The sequence below is a fragment of the Dreissena polymorpha genome, chromosome 9 (genome assembly GCF_020536995.1).
Source record: "Dreissena polymorpha isolate Duluth1 chromosome 9, UMN_Dpol_1.0, whole genome shotgun sequence".
NCBI classification, from domain to species: Eukaryota; Metazoa; Mollusca; class Bivalvia; order Myida; family Dreissenidae; genus Dreissena; species Dreissena polymorpha.
Window position 1 is genome coordinate 105656113 of NC_068363.1, and position 24994 is coordinate 105681106.

A 24994-nucleotide genomic window follows, 5' to 3' on the forward strand; every position below is an offset into this window, starting at 1 on the left:
AATATACCCCCTCTTCTTCGAGCCCCTCCCAGCAGCCATGTTATTAACTGACCGGAACCATTTTTGAACTCAACTCTCGTATCAATTAAACAAAGTTCTGAGCAAATTTCATGAAAATTGGGCCAAAAATGTGACTTCTAATGTGTTCACATGTTTTCACTTTATACATATAGAGAAAAATGCCCCACCCACTGGCTGCCATGTTATTTTCACGATCCTGACCATTTTCAAACTTGTCCGAGATATCAATAAAACCAATGTTTTGACCAACTTTCATGATGATTGGGAAAAAATTGTGACTTCATGAGTGTTTACAAGGTTTCTCTATAGCCAAATAAGGAAAACTGCCTCGCCCACTGTTTTTCAACGGATCAGAACCTATAAAATGCGTTAAATAATTCATCATATAAGTTGGTTTCAATACAGTGCTTAATTTCCATGCAAGCTGTAAATATTTCTAAATTATTAGACCTTTATTATTTCGTTCATTATACAAGACTAATTTACCTAAAATGTATAACCCTATCTGTGACATAAACCACAAGACACCAAATTAGTTTGCACCACCCCCTCCCCTCTGTGCACAAAATGAGACAATTATAACTGTTAGTAATGTATAACAAACTGACCCCCGGGCACCCCCCTCCTACCACCACCATCTCATTCCAATTACATCATACATGTACTTATTGCAAATATGTCATTCAATGCGTGTGACCTAATTGCAATATTCATCCCAATTATGATGCACTTATCTGGTCTTATCTTTATGTACACACTGACCAATCTCTCATCTGTTGTGGATACATCAAGATACCTATAGCTAGCGCCACCCCTTGTGTACATGCACCTGTCAATCATGGACCCCCAGGTTACAAATCACCTGGTTTGGATTATGGCCCAGTATGTTTGAAACACCTGCAAATTATAGAGATAACATCTACACCCTTTGTTTTTTTGTATACAGAGCATTCTTTCATTAAACAGATTAAAAGATAAGGTATCATGTAGAAACTTGTAAGTACATTATTAGTTAAGTATAATATTACGGCACATTTTCATATTTTCTTTCATGTACAATGAGTACACTATATAAACCAATACATGATGTTATTTGTTAGAAAAAAACTTCAAATTTCAACACCTGGTTATACAAAATTCAGCAACCAAAATAGACTGAATGATACAGCAACCACTCAAAAACTATTCTCTACTTGATGCAACCTGGAGAAAGTGGACAATAAATAAAATAACAAGGATAGCATCAAGTTATCGAAATGACAACTTCAAGGAATGCTGTTGATAATTTTCTCAAATAAAACTAAATTCTGGTTCAAAATCAGCTATGCTCAAAACCCCTGCAAGCAATTTCAGTGCTTGGTTTTAACTGCACATTAAATATGTCATGTTGAATACAAACTGCCTTCACACACAATTTATGCATTTTTAACTAGTAAGAATCCGGTTTACTTTTTGTTCGTCTTCCCTTCTCCTTACTTAATGTAAGCCCATGTACTTATAAAATGAGACATGTACATGTAATGAAATGTATACTTTATTCATGAGTCAATTTTAATTAAGGGTTATAGGCGATGGGACCAAATATGGAACCATCACAGCTCCTGACCTTTCTTCCAAATAGAGTACTTAAATATAATTATATTTGAAGAACTTATTTCCTATTGTCATAAAGTGAAGGAAAGATGTGTCAAATCTCCCATCATCAAAACTCGGATAGCATGCAAAAAAACTGATAGTAGAGAAAAACCCAAATTATAAACTAAAGAAAATTAAATGGTTTGCACCGATTTTTAATACAGAAACACATTTTTATTTAGCGTACGTTCTGCAATAATGTTTTGCACAGAACAAAACATAATTTTATTACCTCATGCTGTTTAAATTTTCCATCCTAATCTTATTGCCTTAAATTTTGAAAAATTGATAAAATTATATTAAAATTTATTTATGCAAATTTTTATATTAAAAGCCTTTTATCCCAGTCTCATGACATGCTTTCTTCTTAACAAGCTGAAATAGCAGATTGCTCTCTTAACAAGATCATTTATGGCCATTTTTGACCTTTGAACTCACAGTGTGACCTTGACATTGCAGATATCGACGTAATTCTTTCGCGCGACACACTGTCCAATGATGGTGAACAAATGTGTCAAATGATTTTTAAATCTCACAATGAAAGACATAGTTATGGCCCGCGGCAAGCTCATTTATGGCCATTTTTTACCTTTGAACTCAAAGTGTGACCTTGACCATGGAGATATCAGGGCTAGCGCTGGCCCAAAATTTCTTTGAGCCAACCAGTTTCGTTTTTTTCAGCGCGCAAACACTGGTTTTTGAAATAATCATATATAATATCAATTGTTTATATTTCTTTTTATGACAACAAGGGCATATCACATATCATAATATAACATACAGTTTTCAATATAGAAATAATGATTAAGGTACTTGTCAAAGTACACACATAAGTTATTTTATACATGTACATATAACATTAGTGTCGATTGTTCCAAAGTTGAAATCCTGACAATTAGGTCGGGGGTCTTGGAACCGCAGCCATAGGAACCCAAAAGGAATAAAAGGCAGAGCCTCCCCCCCCCAGAGCCCTTACTTATTGTTATTTTTATAGTCTTTCCAACTGCAATTTCAGGTGAATACAATTCGAAATATTATAAACCACACCGTCCGTATCACCGCATGTTTATTCGTCATTCTATTTCTTCTATAAAGAAAATTAATGTGTCTGAAAACGACCATCCGAAAAAGTGTGTGCCAAAACTGAGAAGTGTTTACATCATCGACAACAGAACTAATTATTTAATTATCATCCTTTAATATAGATCAATAGTCGGTAGAAAGGTTGTAAAGTGATCAGCATTTGAAATTATTTATTAATTGTTTTGCTTCTTTTCATTTGTTTATCTTCCAATACGGCGTTTGCCATCGGCCGCTATATTGTTGGCAGACGACAATATAAACTGTGTATTTCAAGTATACAGTGTCCGCGCCATGAATGACCCCAATATTATGTGTGAGCGAATCAATGTGATTGGCCAGCTACTGGGCTCGACAAATCCACTCGCCCGCTCGTAATTTGCGAGTAGAAATTGGCTCCGGGCGAAGTGAATATTCCGAACAGCGTCGTCCTGCAGGGTGAGAAGCATTTCTGGTCGAAAAGATTAAACTTTTAATTTTAAATATCTTTACCAAACAAAACAACGTTTAATCGGCGATTAAATATTAACCGGATGTGATTATTGCACACTGCGCTAAAATTAGTCCGTTCCCAATACGTGCCGATACCGGTATATTCTGTGAATGTAATCCTAGTATACAGTGCGGTAAACGGTCTTCAATACTGCTTAAAAAATCGTCTAAATATTCCACATCTTTAGATTTAAAGAGTGGGTATCGGCAAGTTTTAATGGACGAAAATGACAAAGAAGAAACTGCCTTTTGTACACAAAGAGGTTGTTTGAGTTTTAACAAAATGCCCATTCGGACTATCCAATGCTCCAGTCCTAAAGTTTAATCATAATGATTGTGACCATGAAGACAAAATGAAAAACAAACATGTTAAAAGTGTGTTAAAACGGCTTATTAACTTTATTTTAAGTTCATGAGTTAACAGGTCTAAATGATAACAATAGAAAATCACAACAAACTCATATTAGTTACTGACTTATTGCATCTTTTTTTCATAAATTGCAGGGCAAGTACATATTTCAGCAGGGCAATTAAAAATTCTTAGCTACTCGCCCTGCAGGGCAAGTTGCTGAAAGAACTTTGCCAACCCCTGAGCTACCACGTGGGCTTCAATAACAATAAGGTCAAGCGATGTGGCTCATGTTTTGGTTGCAGACCTGTTATCGTTATTGTTCAAATTGCGAACACTTTTGTTGAAACAAAGAGAACACAAAACACTTTCTTGAAACAAAGAGAACACTATAGAAAACCAGTCTGGATTGAAATGGCGGATTGTTTTCAATGAAATTTTACGAGATTTTAGCATTTTCGCAATTCAGATTTTTCTTGAGCCAATTCTCAATATTTTCGGCAAATGGCTCGAATGGCGAACAACAGCGCGAGCCCTGATATTGACGTAATTATTCGCGCTGCACACCGTCCAATGAAAGTGAACAAATGTGCCAAATGATTTTAAATCTCACACTATATGACATAGTTATGGCCCGGACAAGCTCATTTATGGCGATTTTTTTATCTTTGAACTCAAAGTGTGACTTAACTGGGATCCTTAACCTTGGCGAAGATAATTGACGTAATTCTTGTGCCGCGGGAACACATCGTTCTCTATGATGGTGAACAAATTTGACAATGATTAAAATATCCGCCAATATACAAATGACAAAGTTATGGGCCCGGACAAGCATGTGACTTTTGAACTCCAAGTGGGACCTTGACCTTGGAGACATACATGCCATAATTTTTTAGGTCCAAAGCGGGACATTCCATAAAAATTGTCGGGAACATTTGACCCAAAGCGGGACACCTAAAACGATTATCATTCCACCTTTACCTGTAGTCAGTATAGTACTAACAAATACTCTGATACTTTTATTCAAGGACATAAAACAGCTGATATGAAGCATGGAATCTAAAACATAACAATAACAGTTTTTATAAAATAAGACAATAGCAACAACGAGGATAATATTCATCTTTTTAGAGTACACAATCTAGACATTACGACAGCAATACTCATTATATTAATTTCAATGGCAAACATTAATGCAGGGGAAGCTATCCAGTACACTGAAAGTACAGGTTACAGTAAACTATCTACCAAACAGTTACATCAGTTACACACGGAATGCGCGGGCCGTACACAATTCAGAGGTAGGTTTTTGGTTGGAAGCAAACCGTCTTTGTGTTCATTTTAACTCTTTAACAACGCCTCAACTGTTTTTACGCCAACAAAAACAAAAGGACAAAAGAAGTCTATGGCTGCTTTACTCGAATTATTTTTCTCTAATGTAATAATCATATTTTGTTTTCTTCTTATATACACGAGATAAACTGAATTGTGAATTGTCAGGCGCTGTATTGAGGTAGTGTCAAACTGTCATGAATAACAACACGTTGTTTTATTACAATAACACAAGACAAGATGGGTACCACTTTTACTGTTTGTTGCGATGTTTTTTTAAGCATGTATCCATGCGCAGTTTGTTACTTGTCAATTGTCGCGGCTTACTTGGAGTAGGGTCAAACTGTCATGCATAGCACCTCGTGGTTTTTAGCTTAATTGGAGAAGGGGCAAACTGTCAGCATAGCACCTCGTTGTTTTTATTACCAATTACACCCAATTACACTAGACAGGATGGGTATCACTTATTGGACTGTTTGTTGCAATTTTGGTATATTGCACATTCGGATTATCACGCTATTTATGAACTAAACATTGAATGTAAAGACTCATTAATGACGTAGAGTTAATTTTACAAAACCAATTGTTTTGTAAACCGTTTCAAAACAAATAAAAAATAAACACATTTTCAACATTTATTTCATTATAATACAAACTATCGATAGCAATAAGCGACCCACTATCTTGAAACCACCATGGTGTGAATGCCTGATGAAATCAATAATTAGCCGATAAATCGCTGATAAGTGTCATAAACAACACTGGTACACCCGATAAGTAGAATCGGATTGTTTATTGGGGGCAATAAAGGGATTAGCGGGGGGTAAGTGTTAGCGAAACAGAGCTTGAATAGCGAATTTTATTTTATCGTTTTTTACGAATGTCGGGACAAATCGTCTCATATCAGGACGGCGGGACAAAGGGCCCAAAAGCGGGACTGTCCCGCCGAGATCGGGACGTATGGCATGTATGCTTGGAGATATCGACATACTTTTTTTGCATGACACACCGTCCATGATGGTGAACAAATGTACCAGGTCATTTTAAAATCTACTGCTAAATGACATAGTTATGGTCCGGACAAACTTTCGTTTTAAAACGCACTAAGTGACCCAGTGACCTAGTTTTTGACCCGGCATGACCCATATTCAAATATTCAAACCTGACCTAGACATCATCTAGATACCACTTGTGACCAAGTTTGGTGGTGATCGGATGAAATATTGGGACAGACCGATAGACCGACCGCCGAAAGACAGACCGACAAATTGACTCCTATATAGCCTATATATAGCCCCCTGAGTACCAATGGTCATGGGAGTATAAAAACACAAGGAGGTCACTACCTTCAAATTGTTGTAATTGAATAGGACAGCAGGCTGTCCCAACAATTTGAGCCTTGTCTTGGAAAACTGGGCTGAATGCATGTGGGTTAATGTCATCCCGTTTTCAGTTAACCCTTTACCACTTAAGATACATATTTTTACGCTTATGTATTCCATTAGAAAGTTAAATTTTATTAAAGACCTTTCTTACTAGATTCAAGTTTTTAAGGCTTCATTTCCAACCCTGAGATACTGATGAGCAGCAAACAGCATAAAACCTGCACAGACTGCGAGTGACTCGCAGGATGTTCTGGTTTTATTGCTGTTTGCACATAGCCATTTTCACCTATCTTCTAAGTGGATAAGGGTAAAATGCACAGGCTAGTCGGAGACAACACATTCCTCTTTTTTTAATAATGAAGTCTATTTCTTAGCAAAATCCATTTCGGATGGAAAAAGTCCTCCTGATTAGCATCTAATCAGTGACAACACTTAACACAAAAGCATAATCCCAGTCTTCCCAGAACGTAGCTCATTTAATTACTGAAATGAAATTGCATAATACCTTCACATCCTCTCCGTTCACATGGAAACACTGCGACGCCTGGTCCAGTCCAATTGAGGATTTTTTTCCACGTTCTTCTGAGAATGTGTCGTTCATAAATCGCCTAAAGAGGGAGCTCTTTCCTACGCCGTATTCCCCGCACAGTATTATCTTGTAGTTTGGGGCTCCTGTGGCCATAGTCAATCTTAAAATAGAAAACATTCACCTTGTTACGATTGGAAGTCAAACAAGGCTTTTACCAGATGTGACCTATTGTAAAATGTATTTGTATTAATACCCCGCTTACATGTATATGTTGTTAAGGTGTTAAAATGGTACGAAAATTTGCCATTTTGCATATGTTTACTTCATAAGGCAGGTCAAAATTACATTTTTATTTTCTACTACAACAACAACAATTACCCAGAGGAAATTAGGTCAATGTCATGGTCAAGTATAAAAGCTTTATAGCAAAGTGGTGTTGATGTTTAGAATAAACTTTTTAATTTTAGGTAAACCAAGACTTTGGACTTTCTTAATTAACCCTTTACCACTATGATACGTATTTTGAGGCAATTTGAAGTCCCTTAAAAGTTCTTTTAACAGTAAACACCTTCTCACTAGAATTAAGCTTTTTAAAGGGTTCTCCATTTCCAACCCTTAGATACTAAATGAGCAGCAACAGCATAAAATATAAACAGCCTGCAAGGTACTCGCAGGCTGTTCTGGTTTTATGCTGTTTGACCAGAGCCATTATTACTTAGCCTCTGAGTGGTAAAGGGTTAATATCCTTACAGGCATTGAAAGGTTACAGAACAGAAATACTATAGGACAATATTTGACCTTAAATTGTGACCTTGTGAAACTTTTTCCAAGGAGCATGGCAAGTTATAGACATTAACACATTGTCTGACAATATCAAATTATAATCCCAAAAAATCATTAAAATCCTCCCAATTTATTAAACAGTGTAAGAGCAACCGAAAACAAGAGCACCGCCTCTTGGGGTGCAGACCGCTCATCTATTTTCTTTTTAAAGGTGAAGGGACTCTCATTTTTCAATCACAAAGGAGGGAGGAGTGGAGTGAAGAGGGGGTGTATAGTGTGGGGTGTGGACATTTATTACATTATCTTCCAAAAAGCGAAAAAAAAAAAAAAAAAAAAAAAAAAACTCGGGGGGGGGGGGTTATAGTGTGAGGGTGCTGGTGATTTAATTTGTGAGATGATCTTAAAAAAAAAAAAAAAAAAAAAAAAAATCAAAAAAAAATTTGGGGGGGGGGGGTGGGGGGGTGGGGTGGGGGGTATAGTGTGAGGGGTGTGGTGGTCATTTGTGAGATGATCTTATAAAAAAAAAAAAAAAAAAAAAATTAGGGGGGGGGGGGAGGGGGGAGGGGGGGGGAGGGCACGGGGGATGGTTTGGGTGAAGTCTATTGTGGTATGTCAGGTAAGCGTAGTTTCATCAAAGTATCAATCAAATCTAATCATAAATAAAGAAGTTATGGCAATTTTAGCAAAATTTAATAATTTGACCTTGAGAGTCAAGGTCATTCAAAGGTCAAAGTAAAATTCAAGTTGCCAGGTACAGTAACCTCATGATAGCATGTAAGTATTTGAAGTTTGAAAGCAATAGCCTTGATACTTCGAGTGGATCGAAACACAAAATTTAACCATATATTAAAAGTTACTAAGTCAAAAAAGGGCCATAATTCCGTAACAATGACAACCAGAGTTATGCAACTTGTCCTTTTACTGTACCCTTATGATAGTTTGTGAGTGTTCCAAGTATGAAAGCAATATCTATGATACTTTAGGGGTAAAGTGACCAAAACATAAATCTTAACCAAATTTTCAATTTTCTAAGTATAAAGGGCCCATAATTCCGTCCAAATGCCAGTCAGAGTTACATAACTTTGCCTGCACCGTCCCCTTATGATAGTTCATAAATCTTGCAAGTATGAAAGCAATAGCTTTGATACTGTAGGAATAAAGTGGACCTAAACACAAAACTTAATCAAATTTTCAATTTTCTAAGTATAAAAAGGGCACATAATTCTGTCAAAATGCCAGTCAGAGTTACATTACTTTGCCTGCACAGTCCCCTTATGATAGTTAGTAAGTGTTGCAAGTATGAAAGCAATAGCTTTGATGCTTAAGGAATAAAATGGACCTAAACACAAAACTTAACCAAAATTGTCAATTTTCTAAGTATAAAAAGGGCACATAATTCTGTCAAAATGCATGCCAGAGTTATCTAACTTTGCCTGCCCAGTCCCCTCATGATAGTTAGTAAGTGTACCAAGTTTGAATGCAATAGCATTGATACTTACTGAGAAAGTGGAACTAAACGCAAAACTTAACCAAAATTTGCAATTTTTTAAGTACAAAAAGGGCACATAATTCTGTCAAAATGCACGCCAGAGTTATCTAACTTTGCCTGCCTAGTCCCCTCATGATAGTAAGTAAGTGTACCAAGTTTTGAATGCAATAGCATTGATACTTTCTGAGAAAAGTGGACCTAAACGCAAAACTTAACCGGACGCCGACGCCAACGCCAACGCCAACGCCAACGCCAACGCCAACGCCGACGCCAAGGTGATGACAATAGCTCATAATTTTTTTTTCAAAAAATAGATGAGCTAACAAGAGATGTGTTTGTCAGAAACACAATGCCCCCTATTGCGCCGCTTTGAAGCCATATATTTGACCTTTGACCTTGAAGGATGACCTAAACCTTGACCTTTCACCACTCAAATATGCAGCTCCATGAGATACACATGCATGCCAAATATCAAGTTGCTATCTTCAATATTGCAAACGTTATGACCAAGAACGACAATGAATGACTGTCTGACTGACACAGTGACAGACAGACAGGCCATAAACAATATACCCCTCCCATAATAATAATGTGAAGCATAAAAATAATAACATTTGACCTTTAATTGTGACCTTTGACCTTTCACATAGGAGTATGGAAATATATAAATAGGTTAAAACTAATGGTTGTAGTGGAAGTGGTGTCTGTTTTGTGACTGAAAAGTTCTATCAATAATCTGGATCATTAGGAAGATATTTTCAAACACTTTCCAAGAACTGGTTCTTCCCATAAAATGAGACTTGAGCATTTTAATGATGCAAGTATATTTAAGCCTAAGGTATTGAGACTTGACCACTTTAAATGATCATATGTAAGTATATAAGCATTTTGATGTCATCAAGCTAAAGTAAATAGAAATACAAAACAAACTAGAGCTTTGTCACAGACGTGACGAATACCCCCCACATGCCGCATTGACACAGAATATTTTGCATGTTGTCTGCACAAAAAACAGCAGACACCATGCTCAATGTATCAAACGCACTAAGTGACCCCATGACCTGGGTCTTGTTCGAACTTGACCTACACAACATCTAGATACAACTTCTGACCAAGTGTGGTGAAGATCCGATGAAATCTACTGGAATTAGAGAACAGACACCATGCTGAATGTGTAAAAACATACTAAGTGACCCAGTGACCTAGTTTTTGACCCGGCCTGACCCATATGCGAACTTGACCTAAACATCATCTAGATACAACTTCTTACCAAGTTTGGTGAAGATCCGATGAAAATTACTTGAATTAGAGAGCGGACACCATGCTCAATGTTTAAAACGCACTAAGTGACCCCATGACTTAGTTTTTGACCTGCCATGACCCACGTTCGAACTTGGCCTAGACATCATCTAGATACAACTTCTGACCAAGTTTGGTGAAGATCTGATGAAAACTACTTGAATTAGAGAGCGGACAACATGCTGAATGTTTAAAACGCACTAAGTGACCCCGTGACCTAGTTTTTGACCCGGCAAGGATCATGTTCGAACTTGACCTAGACATCATTGAGATACAACTTCTGACCAAGTTTGGTGAAGATCGGATGAAAACTATTTGAATTAGAGAGCAGACACGGACCGACCGACAGACAAGCTCACTCCTATATACCCCCCTAAACTTCGTTTAGTGGGGGTATAATTATTTATTACTGGTTCATTTCAGACCAGGACAATTGTTCAATAAATGCTCATTCATCAGAGAAATTATCTTGTAAATGTCATCAGAACCCTCTACTAGCATCACATCTGTCAGCATCTGTCTCGCCTGACAAACAGACTGACATGGCTTTGATGTCATATTGCTTTCCAAATAACTCCATTCATTTATCTGTAATATTAACCAAGACTTTGTCATTGTTCATTTTATGAATTTCTCATAAATAGTGATTAGTCTGTCATACCCTGTAGTACAAGTACATGTACTATAATTTTCATTGCAAATTCATCTAAAACACTTACAATTTTCTAGATATAACATTTTCAAGTTTACCTATATGATCAATGATAATAATTTAGTGTTTTATTTAGTTCTTTTTTAACCTATTTATTTTAGCTTGATTGCATGAAAAGCCTCAAGCTTATTGAAATACTCTCGAGTCCGTTTCCTGGGCCAAGAACCAGTACTTGCTGTCTTTGTGGAAGATCAAAAGAACGCTCTCACAGTGGGGATCGAACCCGTGACCTACTGGTCGCTAGGCCAACACCATATCCATTACATCACTGCAATCTTCAAATGATAAATAATTATGCCTTTGTACAGAAAATAATTTTGTACTTGTGTATCATATATTGAGAAAATTAACGTAATAAGCTTTTCATGTACTAGTATGTGCAAGATACAGTCATAGATATATTGTGAGGTTACCGTAGTACATAAGGATTTCATTTATGATTACATTGTACCACAATAGCTGATTCAACAAACATTAATCACATGCAATTTACAGACACTTATACACAATCAGTGGGGTACTTGGATATCAATTATTCAAAATGAAACTACCAATATGTTGTTTTCTTCACAGGAAAAGTCATTACTATAAAACAATGCAGAAAAGTTAAGAAAGCTTGGTTTTCATATACTGTGTATGTTTATTATGCAATACATTTAAAAGTGAATATTGAGAGCATTTACCTTTTTTAAATTCCTGTATATTCGATGATGAAACTCAATTATATTGACCGAAAAACAAAAATATTATCATTGTTTAACCACCTTATAAAAAATTCAAAAACAAGAACAGAAACTGTTTAAGAGCACTTCTCGCCCATATGTGGGTGTTTGCATTTGGTATCTTGCAACATCCCCACATCATATCATGTTTTGTGAATTACCTTACCACGATACTTTCCAACAGAAAATTGAAGTCAGACTGTGTTATTATTAGCAAATGTAAAGACGTCATTAGCCTATTCTGGCTTCCAGAAACGATTTCTTGACAGGCTAACCCTAAACTGACCGTGATATCCTTCATGAAGGAATGTTTTATGTTTGCATGAATAAAGTGCACTATGTCTGTGCTGGAATGCTGACAGGTATGCAAAACCCTATAATTTAAATGAGTCGCGTTCTGAGAAAACTGGGCATAATGATGTGCGCAACGTGTCGTCCCAGATTTGCCTGTGCAGTACGCACAGGCAAGTCAGGGACAACACTTTCTGTTTAAACTTGATTTTCGGTAAGGAGCGACTTCCTTGAAACTAAAAATACCATAAAAGCGGAAAGTGTCATCCCTGATTAGCCTGTGCGGACTTCACAGGCTAATCTGGGACTACACTTTACGCACATGCATTAAGCCCAATTTTCTCAGAACAAAACACAAATGTTGCATTTCAATATGAAACTGTATAACATGAGTTTTCATTAGTATATCAAGGTTGGGAATATAAAGGAATAGAAATTATCACACGATATAAAGCATATCACGCAATGCAATATGAAGGAAATTGTTAAATACAAGAAAGAATACAGTCTCTAAGTACTAGTATATGCTCTGCGACTAAAAAGGGGCTTTAAGAGTGTTAGGCTTTCGATTCCATAGAGCTGAAATAAATAGGTTAAAATAATAAGAGGTCCTGAAATGCCCAAAGTTGCTCACCTGGGATACAAAGGAACCTTTTCTATGCAGCCCAAGATATAATTAGAACAAATGATCTGACTGAGTTTCATGAACAATGAACTATAAATGTAACTTTCAGATTGCTCACAAGGTTTTACTATAGCCATATAAGGATAACTTCCCCGCCCCCTGACGGCAATGTTTTTATACAGACCAAAACTATTTTCAAACTCATCCAAGATATCATTTAAACAAATGTTCTGACCAAATTTCATGACCATTTGACAATAAGAGTGACTTTTAGAGGTTAACAAGATTTTAACAAAGCCATATAAGGAAAAATGCCCCGCCCCCTGGTGGCCATGTTTTTCAATCAACCTTAACCATTTCCTAACTTGTCAAAGATATCATTGGTACAAATCTTCTGACAAAGTTTTATGAAGATGGGACTGACAATAAATGAGGCCTCTATAGTGTTAACAAGGTAAATGTTGACGACACACGACGGACAACAGACAATAAGTTATCACAGATGCTCTGACCATGAGCTAAAAATGTTAAAACCTGGGTAAGACAGCTACACTGTGGCATATTTTAAATTATAAAAGTATATTGGCATAAATGTTTTATTTCACATCAAATTTCATTTTAAAAAAGTATTTTAGTTCACAACTTAAACAAGGGCTGTTTGTAAAACATGCATGCCCCCCATATGGGCTGTCCGTTGTAGTGGCAGCCATTGTGTGAATACGATTTTTGTCACTGTGACCTTGACCTTTGACCTAGTGACCTGAAAATCAATAGGGGTCATCTGCGGGTCAGGATCAATGTACCTATGAAGTGTCATGATCCTAGGCAAAAGCGTTCTTGAGTTATCATCCGAAAATCATTTTACTATTTCGGGTCACCGTGACCTTGACCTTTGACCTTGTGACCTCAAAATCAATAGGGGTCATCTGCAAGTAATGATCAGTGTAGCTATGAAGTTTCATGATCCTAGGCGTATGCGTTCTTGAGTTATCATCCGAAAACCATTTTACTATTTCGGGTCACCGTGACCTTGACCTTTGACCTAGTGACCTGAAAATCAATAGGGGTCATCTGCAAGTCATGATCAATCTACCCATGAAGTTTCATGATCCTAGGCGTATGCGTTCTTGAGTTATCATCCGGAAACCATTTTACTATTTCGGGTCACCGTGACCTTGACCTTTGACCTAGTGACCTCAAAATCAATAGGGGTCATCTGCAAGTCATGATCAATCTACCCATGAAGTTTCATGATCCTAGGCGTATGCGTTCTTGAGTTATCATCCGGAAACCATTTTACTATTTCGGGTCACCGTGACCTTGACCTTTGACCTAGTGACCTCAAAATCAATAGGGGTCATCTGCAAGTCATGATCAATCTACCCATGAAGTTTCATGATCCTAGGCGTATGCGTTCTTGAGTTATCATTCAAAAACCATTTTACTATTTCTGGTCACCGTGACCTTGACCTTTGACCTAATGACCTCAAAATCAATAGGGGTCATCAGCGAGTCATGATCAATGTACCTATTAAGTTTCATGATCCTAGGCCCAAGCGTTCTTGAGTTATCGTCTGACAACCACCTGGTAGACGGACCGACAGACCGACCGACATGAGCAAAGCAATATACCCCCTCTTCTTCGAAGGGGGGCATAAATATGGTAATATTTTTCATATGAGATTTGTAAATATTGACCAACATTTATTATTAAAATATAGTTCTTATTTCAACTGCTCCATATTTGCCAGATCAGTTAAGAATTTAATATGTTTTGTTCATATTTGTTAAATTCCCTTATGGTGTCAAATAACAATTCATAAGACCTCAAAATCATTTTGTCTTGGCTTCATACTTAACAATGACAATTCAAACAACAATTTATTGAGTTACTTATTTATTTTATTAACACCGGTGTGAATAAAATAATCAAAATCTAATTACCTGTAATAGTCATCAATTGAGGGGTTTGTAAATCCCTTATTTCCATTTTTATCTTTATTTTTATTCTTTTTACTTTTAGGCATTTTTTGTAGCCAAATTAGTTATTCACATTCTGTTTGAAAAAGTTGCTTAACTATACATCATTAAGGAAAATAAGATTGATTCCAATTAATTTTTGTTGCAATCAATATTCTTCATCAATATTAAATATAAACATTCATGTCCATCTAAATTCAAAAAACATTTGCACAATGTGTAGAGTACAAGTATTTTTATTTATTTAAATGTAAACTTTGTTTAAACCCACACTTTGCATAAAAATTCCACCTAAAAATTCCTCAACAACACTTATTTAAGTCCACGAAAAAATATATTCCTTTTTTGCTGACACTAGAAAATTAAATTTCCATTCTTTAGCAAAACATTGCACAGATGTTATGATTTTGTATCAAAATTTAAAACACACTTCACAATGAAAACACATGTAATATCCAAACCATTACAAATTATGTTAATTTGCCCGACCCATTTTCTGAATGAATGAATGTATTCAAGTAAGAAGACATTGCCTGACCCTCATTTAATTTTGCTATTTAAAGCTGCCATGACACACTTCAGTTTTTACACTTTTGTGACATAGATATTTCAGATCATATACAATTTCACACAATGTTTTCTAAAAGTACAATGCTAGTTAAACCTTTTGTAACAAATACTTAATTTAATATTCACTTAAATGTTCCATGTATATTCCTTAATTGTGAGGAAATTGTATTATTTTTTATTTGTATTATATACATCCTACTTTAACAGAATATAAACTGTAACACAAACTATTGAAGACTTTTTAAGTTATTATTAAGTAATCGTGTAATTATATTTCTGAATATATACCAGATCATATGATGTCATAAGTTAACTTTGTATAGTATTTGTTTTGTCTTATTGTTTGTTCTAAAAGATTAGAATATAACATCGCACAACAAAGAAACACATGATTTGAGTAACACCTTTGTAATCCTAGGATATGGTATTGTTTACATTAAGGGCTTCATACAATAGCCATATCCTTGTTTATGTAAAGCTGTAAATAGTTCAGATTATTAGAAACAACAAAGAAACAAGTTCAAACAACAAAGGAACAATTTCAGTAATTATTATTCAAACTTAACTTGAACTTTTTTTATTATATATAATTTGTTAACCAATCTGTACAGACGTATATTTTTACTGTTTATGTATAACACATATGTATAACACAAATATGACTTAAATAATAATCTAACTTACAATTTGACAACTTAAATATGTGTATATATATTTTCGTACATATGTAACTTAAAACAACCAGTTCTCTAAACTTACAAAAACATAATGATCATTAATGTCTGGCAGTTACTTTATTTAATAAATGAATATTATAAGAAATTCAAAATACTGTTATGAATTTCTGATGATTCCCCTGCAATTGATTTTGTAATTTGAATTAATGCCTAGTCTTACATAAATTCTCACTGTCTTACAAACACATCTCATAGATACAAATTCAGACACCTGTAGTAACACCTTTAAATTTGTTTTCAATACAAAGTAAGGTAGATAGGTCCAACTAAAACCCACCAAATACATAATGTTAAGAGGAATGCCAAATATGATAGGATAGTTTACATTACTCACTCTAACCGATAATATACAATTTAATGGTTTAATGCAGGTAATAAACCTATTTGTCAAGATAGGTAAAAATTCCTTTGTTTTAATTTCCAGCTTGTTGTATACAACACCCAGTTAGTGACACTGTTTGTTTGTTTTTAAAAGAAAGAGATAAAATTTCCAAACACTAAAGGGCTGAAATCAGATAAGAACAACAAATCTATAGATACTCTTAAGCATTACTTACAACAGTACAATTTAGCTTACACTACTTACAAGTGTGAAAGTTGAAGACAGTTTAAATATTTACAAAATTCTTTTGAAATCCTTTCATAAATGTTTCACTTGCCACTTGGTCTGATTTCAAACGGTTCCACCTGTCAAATGTTAATGTACCAAAATCCCTATAGTTCTCCATCTACATTTGTTGCTCTATTCAATAGTTGAATAAAGCTGTCACAGCAAAAGAGATATATAAAAATGAGAACATGATTTGTATCTTGAAGTACTGGTACTCATGTGATGTTTTTGTCCTTTTTTATATAGTAAAACCAATTTAAATCTGTGAGAATTCTGAACACTAACCAGATCTACCCTGTAATCTGTTTTAAACAACAGTCAGAGGTAGAATAACTTGCTTGAAATAAAATTAAATGACAAGATGATCAAGGATAGTCTGTTTAATGCTATTTAGTTGCTCTTTAAAAATAAATGAGTAATAATAATTATGTCCCTAGTCAGTGTGTACTAGCATCATCACTAAAAGCAGCATCAACAGCAGCAGCACCTTGTGAGTATTTCACAAATATAATATATACACAAATTCAAATTAAAAAACTCACTTTATTCAAGATAATATCACAAGGTCAGTTTTATTAACTTTATGCCATGTCACATTTTAAATTGACCTTATGTCATGTAACACATGTAGTGAGAGAATGTCATGTTACGTGAGGAGTGAGAGTATGTCATGTTACATGAGGAGTGAGAATATGTCATGTTACAAATGTAGTGAAAGTATGTCATGTTAAAATGTAGTGACAGTTATCATGTTGCAGATGAAGTGAATGTATGTCATGTTACATATGGAGTAAGAGTATGTCGTGTTTCATATGGAGTGAGAGTATGTCATGTTACAGATGAAGCAAATGTATGTCATGTTACATGTATTATTAGTGAGAGAATGTCATGTTATATGTGGAGTGAGAGCATGTCATGTTATATGTGGAGTGAGAGTATGTCATGTTTCAGATGAAGTTAATGTATGTCATGTTACATGTATAGTGAGAGTAAGTCATGTTATATGTGGAGTGAGAGTATGTCATGTTTCATAAGGAGTGAGAGTATGTCAGGTTACATGAGAGCTGAGAGTATGTTATGGTTCATAAGGAGTGAGAGTGTGTCATGTTACATGAGGAGTGAGAGTATGTCATGTTACATGAGGAGTGCGAGTATGTCATGTTATATGTGGAGTGAGAGTATGTCATGTTATATGTGGAGTGAGAGTATGTCATGCTATTATGTGGAGTGAGAGTATGTCATGTTACATGAGGAGTCTGAGTATGTCATGTTATATGTGAAGTGAGGTATGTCACGTTATACGTGGAGTGAGAGTATGTCATGTTATATGTAAGGTGAGAGTATGTCATGTTACATGAGGAGTGAGAGTATGTCATCAAACATGAGGAGTGAGAGTATGTCATTTTACATGAGTGAGAGTATGTCATGTTACATGAGGAGTGAGAGTATGTCATGTTACATGAAAAGTGAGAGTATGTCATGTTACATGTGGAGTGAGAGTATGTCAATGTTTGTTAAGTTATTAAATGTAAGTATTGTTGTGTTCTTTTTTCACTTAATAGGCACATATCCACAGCTTGAAATGTTTGTTATGAAGGGCATGTATATAGAACCACATGATGGTGATGGTAGAAAAAAAAATATTTATTTGAATTTATTTCTTCATCATCAAAACATATGGTATTTTGATATGTGTTCAATATGCAGTTTTCTTTTCACATATTCCAATAACACTGTTACATCCGCATCAGGTGAAAATTGGTCTTATGGCATATAATGCCAGCACAGCTCAAGCCAAGCCTGCGCACTTGCGCAGTCTGGTCATGGTCTTCCCTTTCATCAATAAAAAAAACACGTAAGGTTTCATGGTATCTCTTGAGTAGGCTCCTCAGCATGCATAGCCATGTGCCGATGTGCAGGCTGACCAAGAGCTTTGCTTGCAGCATATTGCATAAGACACATTTTCGCATGAAAACAAGATAAATTCCAATTGAAAACACACTATGTTATTTATAGCAAATTGGCAAATGTTAGTAGCCACGATTCTGGCTTGCAGCAAAGATATTCAGACTGACAGTCACAGATGTGTGGCTAGATAATTAAATGATTTCTCTTTGATCATGGACTCTACTATTGCGGTGGTTTTGTCCGACAATACAAGACAAATGGCATATAATGATAGGTTCATTCATTTCTTCCCCTTAAATTTATGTTATTTGATATCTTGAAAGCAATACTGTGTTATAAACATACCTTTATTGATAGTACATTCTGTCTTTTCCTGACAATTTACTAACCCAGCACTGACTCTGAAAGTCTTGGGGAATTGGGGATGGAAGTTTACTGGTATTATGTGTAATTGTAACTGGGCAAACACGTGAATCGATGTTTTTGTATGGAAATGCAGACATTAGTCCACATTCTCTACATTAAGCAGTGATACATCCAAGTCTACAAAGACACAATGTTGCTAATGTTCGGGGGGGGGGGGATTATGCTCAAATCAGCAAATGGAATGGAGTGTATTCATTCGGGTCTTACAGCGTTATGAAAAGGTCATTTCAAGTGAAAAGCTGGGTTAAACAGTGACACACACAAAATTGTTTATAAAAGTAATGTCCTCTCTCTTACTCAAACAGTTTTAATGATATTATCTTCAAACTTGGTGACAGTCTATGAGCAGAAACAAAGATAGATCTTATGCCGGAAGCACTTGTGAATTATAGCGCTTTAATTATTGCAACTTGGCCAAAATAATGTTGTCTACTCTTAAAAAGTCGTTTTCGGTCCATAACATTACTTTGAATTTACAAATCTTGATGAAACTCTAGTCATGGGCATCGTGCAACTTGCCCTAATTTCTTAAGTTTGAATCCATTTACTTGATAACACGCTAAAAATAAATCTATCTGCTGTTTCTTAAACTTTGCAATTGCATATTTTTACAATTACTTTTTTTTAAATCAACCAAAAACTTACTTGAAGTGTGGAAATTAGCACACATCAATTGACTTTACTTCCTTTCATTTTCTTCATCCCGGAAGTTTAAATGTCACATGACTATAACGTGACCATTCATTCTATAAATAGCATACCAATGAATCGGTTGCTTTCCTTAAACTGTCAGTCCTCAAGTCTGTATTATACAATGCAAACGGGTTTTAAAGGGATATTTTCACGCTTTGGTAAATTGACAAAATTGAAAAAAGTTGTTTCAGATTCGTAAGTTTTCGTTTTAGTTATGATATTTGTGAGGAAACAGTAATACTGAACATTAACCATGCTCTAATATAGCCATTATATGCATCTTTTGACGATTTTAAAACCTAAAAATTATAAAGCGTTGCAACGCGAAACGATTGAATAATTTGGAGTGTTCTGTTTTTGTCGTTAAATTTTGTGAAACTACGAAGATTGCTTATATAATGTATAAAATACGTAAAGAACGTGTACTCGGCGGAATAGCTCAGTAGGCCAAAGCGATTTTACTTCAGGACTCTGGCAGGACACCAGGGGTCACTGGTTCGAAACCTGCTCCGGGCAATGTTCTTTTCCTTTTTTGAATTTTTTTCTTGATTTTTTACTGGAGCTTTTACGATCCAATGTTTACATTTATCAATATTAATGAATAAGTTTAAAAAATGCCAAAATCTGTGAAAAGGCCCCTTTAAGAATAAAATCACAAACTCTTCTGGCTTAAAAGTAAATAGACGTTGATTAAAAAACTTAATAGCCATACATGTATGCATATAAAATGTAACTCTAAAATATGTGCTGTATTGTGTATAGACGTTTGATAAATTGACCATTTTTAATAGAAATAACCTCGATTGCATGTGATTGGTGTTTATATAATGGAGATGATATAGTCGTCATGGGTTATTTTTATAAGTAAAGCGTCGGTGAAAGCGAAGATGATAACTATCGACGTACCTTCTCCCCTTGAGCGTTCGATTGTTGTTGTTGATCGTGTCATACTGGATACCCGACGTCGCCAGACAACACTCGCCGTTCATCATTGCCGACGCCGACAGGGCAATGTCCAACAACAAAAATATACTTAATATTCGTGTTTTACTTAATCTAGTACCCTAATCCATATTATGGTACTATCGCAGTTAATTCCTCCTATCACCTCCGAGGGAAGCTCTGTTTCGATGTGGTCTTTTTTTTAACAAGTCACATATTATAATGTTCAATCAGTTTTTACGTAGGAATGTCTATCTTAAAGTTTACGCACGTATTATCCAGCTTTAATTAATCCAATTTAAACAGTGATATTCAATACATTCAATGTTCAAACAGATTCTTACTTTACAAACAAAGCAATAGATGAAAATTAAAAATTAGTGAGAGAAAAAATGTATGTCACACAGACATATTGCTCTTACTGTGCATAAGAATCCACGACGGTTAACTGATGTGCTATTAATCATTGCAACCACAGGACTTAAACATGCGCATATTTTGTAGACCTTCGTGGCCATGTAAAATTTCTGCGGTTTTCAAAAAGAACTTGAAGTGTTCAGTACAAAATCATTGCAGTTGTTGTAAACGCCTTGGTGGATACAATACTTCTCAAAGCGTAGATTCTATATGCTACAAGTCAACATGAAATACAAAGAGATTACAGCAAATTATTTATAACATAATCATTAGGTAATTTACCCTTCATTACGTTCAAGCGCTTATACACTATTGAGGTTCGTATTCAAATATGCATTAAGAATTTACAATAAGCAATAAGCTGCGAAAATATTTGTGATAACTGCTTTGAGCCGAAAAGAACAAAATATTAATCCTGTTAAATATTCAGTAAATGGCATAGCCTCTAGTTTCACCCCGGATTAGTGTTATGATATGTATATACATTCGGTTATTGCGAAATTTTATAAACGCACGTAAAAATGAAACACGATTTGCGCACATATTTATCACTTCTCGTTCAGCAACACATGAAACCATCCACTTCTCCTTTTTCAAAACACATCCACTGTATCTATTTCACCCACAGTATCAATTTCACACGAACTCGCACATGCGGGACCTTGGCCCTGAGATCTAGTGATAACTTCCTGCGACAAATGATTTCGCATCGCAGCCTCTCGTGTACACAAAGAGCAGCTGCTGCCTCGCTGCTTGTCTAGCCGACGTAACTTTTCATTGACTGGAAATTCAGTCTAGCTTGCATGCAGCTCTTTATATTCGACCATTGGTATGACTCGAGTATCTGCGCCTGTAGCCGATGTACCTCTCGTCAAGATGCATCCTCAGCAGCAGATATGAGTCATGCTCTGTGAAATGAGGGTTTAATGCATGCGCGTGAAGTGTCGTCCCAGATGAGCCTGTGCAGTCCGCACAGGCTAATCAGGAACGACACTTTTCACTTGTATGATATTTTCTGTTTAAAGAAAGTCTCTTTTTCGCAAAAATACAGTTTGGGCGGAAAGTGTCGTCCCTGATTAGCCTGTGCGGGCTGCACAGGCTCATCTGGGAAGACACTTCACGCACATGCATTAAATCCCCTTTTCACAGAACACGGCTCATATGTATTTCCACGAACTATGTCCAGCTTTGGCGATAGATGGATCATAAATGAGTAGATACTTCCAAGAACTAGGTCCAGCATTTATTTCAAGCCATTATACAGGTGAACATGATACTTAACTTGTATCTTTAGGAATAAATAATGATGTATTCATTGTATTTGAACCGCGATGTTGGAAAATCGGCTTTTTGCATGTGCATTACTAGTAAGTGGCGTCCACTACTTGCCTGTGCAGTCAGCACAGGCTTATCAATAAAATCACACTCCGCCTTAAATAGATTTTCGTGTAGAAGAGAGTTCCTTCAAATGACAAATATCATAAAAACGAAAAGTGTCGTCCCTGGTTAGCCTGTGCAGTTGGGACGACATGTCACGCATATGCCTTAAGTCCGGTTTTCCCAGAATCATTTCTATTTATTACAAAATTCAGTGACAGCGGGATCATTACAAACGCAAGCATTTAGTTCAAAGAAATTGCTCTGATGATATAGGTTACCATTTGCAATAATAATCCAATTATCACAGAAACGGTTCTAACGATAATAAGATCAATATAAAAAAATAATAAAACACAAATAAAGTAATTAGATACGCTGCACTTTTCATTCCAACCGATGAAAATGTTCCAGCACATCCTTAAATTAATGGCATATACTGCTTCGATATTCCAAGTACTTATACAAACCAAATATGTAGTTCAACAGTAGACCTACTATTTGTTTGTATAGGTCCCTGGAAATACAAAACACTAATACATAAACAGCAAAATAAATATTCTTGATACCAATCAAGATTTGGAAAACACCAGTCCGTAAATAAAGAATCAGATGTGTTCGGTTTCAAAACACAAAAAGCACGAACAAAGAACCCAGTATACGCTCAGTAAATAACATTCATTTGCGAGTTTTCAAAACAAAACGTCCCGAACAGCTGGTTTCGCTTTGGAGCGTGGAATGAAAGCCTAATGGGCTTATCGGTGGGAGTCCCATAGCTGACCGTTGAGTATTTTTATGTCAGTTCGAGCGCGGAGATATGGAAGGGTGACTAGGTACTCTGAGATGTTAGTGTCCAGTTCGTAAACAACTATCATTACTTTCAGTAACAGATCTGATCTGCTATCTCGAGAGCTATTGACAGATCTGCATGTGAGTTTACAGCTTGATAACCGACGAAAAAAGTATCGTATGGAACTACCCACCACCGCATCAATGTTATGAGCATATTTATACAAAACCACCACCAGCACCACAACCAGCACCACCACTACCACCACCACCACCATCACTACCACGACTTACATCACCACCACCACCACAACCAGCACCACCACCACCATAACCAACACCGCCGCCACAACAACCACCACCACCCCGGCTACTACTACTACTACTACTACTTCTACTACTACTATTACTACTACTACTACTACTACTACTACTACAACTACTACTACTACTACTACTACTACTACTACTACTACTACTTCTACTACTACTACTACTACTACTACTACTAATACTACTACTACTACTACTACTACTACTACTACTTCTACTACTACTACTACTACTTCTACTACTACTACTACTACTACTACTACTACTACTACTACTACTACTACTACTACTACTACTACTGCTGCTGCTGCTGCTGCTGCTGCTGCTGCTGCTACTACTACTACTACTACTACTACTACTACTACTACTACTACTACTACTACTACTACTACTACTACTACTACTACTACTACTACATGTACTACTGCTACTACTTCTACTACTACTACAACAACAACTACTACTACTACCACTACTACTAATACTACTACTACTACTACTACTACTACTACTACTACTACTACTACTACTACTTCTACAACTACTACTACTGCTACTACTACTTTTACTACTACTACTACTACTACTGCTGCTGCTGCTGCTGCTGCTGCTTCTACTACTTCTACTACTACTACTACTACTACTTCTACTACTACTACTACTACTACTACTACTACTACTACTACTACTACAACTACTACTACTTCTACTACTGCTGCTGCTGCTGCTGCTGCTGCTTTTACTACTACTTCTTTATTTGTTCCTATTTTTTCCCACTCTTTGACTAATTACCATCTGCGCGTAACACATATCACCAGATTACTCGATCACTTCTAATAACAAAACAAAGGCATAACCATCATTACCTCCATACACCGCTTCCAGAAATCAAGACGGGCTTTAATTAGAGCCAGTCAGGCCAAACTCAATTATAGCTCATTGTCATAAGACACGAGAACCATGCCACACAGTATGATAAAACGCTTTATCTTTATTACACAAGTCGTATTAAGAGATATTTACGTAGATGCTTAAAATCGCACAGAACTGTCCATCCATGACAGCAACGTTCATGAAACTGTCTATGATTGCCATTCATATGAGTGAATGTAGGACCAAGGCATAACGAACGTACAGGTGTCGCGTGAGAATTGCAAGACCGTGAGGCAGTTAAGATATACAGGAAGACAACAGGTTTTGCGCATGCGTAGTATGTTATAAACATGTTCGTGAGGAATGCAAGACCGTATCCTTGTATTATATCAACGATTCTTACCCTATTTTATGATTATTGCAAATGGTGAATGATTTAGATGCTGAAAGTACACTCAAAACCCCCGAACAAGATCGTCACGATTTGTACTCGTTAGTTTTCTTATTGCGTGAACACAAAAAATAACATTGTTATTATAATGTAAGCAGATTGATTCGGCCCCAAGCTATTTCGGTTATTTAGTTGGGGATATAA

General features: G+C 35.9%; 2 protein-coding genes across 2 annotated transcripts; one reads left to right on the forward strand and one right to left on the reverse strand.

Annotated features, from left to right (window-relative positions):
* Nucleotides 1-1203: 1203 nt before the first annotated feature.
* On the reverse strand, nucleotides 1204-21360 carry LOC127846334 (uncharacterized). The gene is made up of 3 exons (XM_052377503.1): nucleotides 20575-21360; nucleotides 6800-6983; nucleotides 1204-1224 (listed from the first exon to the last, which is right to left on the reverse strand). The coding sequence occupies exons 1-3, from the start codon at nucleotides 20658-20660 to the stop codon at nucleotides 1204-1206; spliced, it is 291 nt and encodes a 96-aa protein (XP_052233463.1). The 5' UTR covers nucleotides 20661-21360.
* On the forward strand, nucleotides 20745-24225 carry LOC127846335 (integumentary mucin C.1-like; the record flags this gene model as incomplete). The annotated part of the gene is made up of 3 exons (XM_052377505.1): nucleotides 20745-20803; nucleotides 23664-23892; nucleotides 24148-24225. Coding segments are annotated over exons 1-3 (366 nt in total), but the record flags the coding sequence as incomplete, so codon positions are not given.
* Nucleotides 24226-24994: the final 769 nt, after the last annotated feature.

Excerpts from the sequence above, each read along its gene's own strand:
- LOC127846334 (XM_052377503.1), bottom strand. The coding sequence starts at position 20,660 with ATGATGAACGGCGAGTGTTGTCTGGCGACGTCGGGTATCCAGTATGAC. Across the intron at positions 6,984-20,574 it reads CGAACGCTCAAGGGGAGAAG|ATTGACTATGGCCACAGGAG; the intron begins GTACGTCGATAG and ends TTCTATTTTAAG. Across the intron at positions 1,225-6,799 it reads TGAACGGAGAGGATGTGAAG|GTTGCATCAAGTAGAGAATA; the intron begins GTATTATGCAAT and ends CACTTTCTCCAG.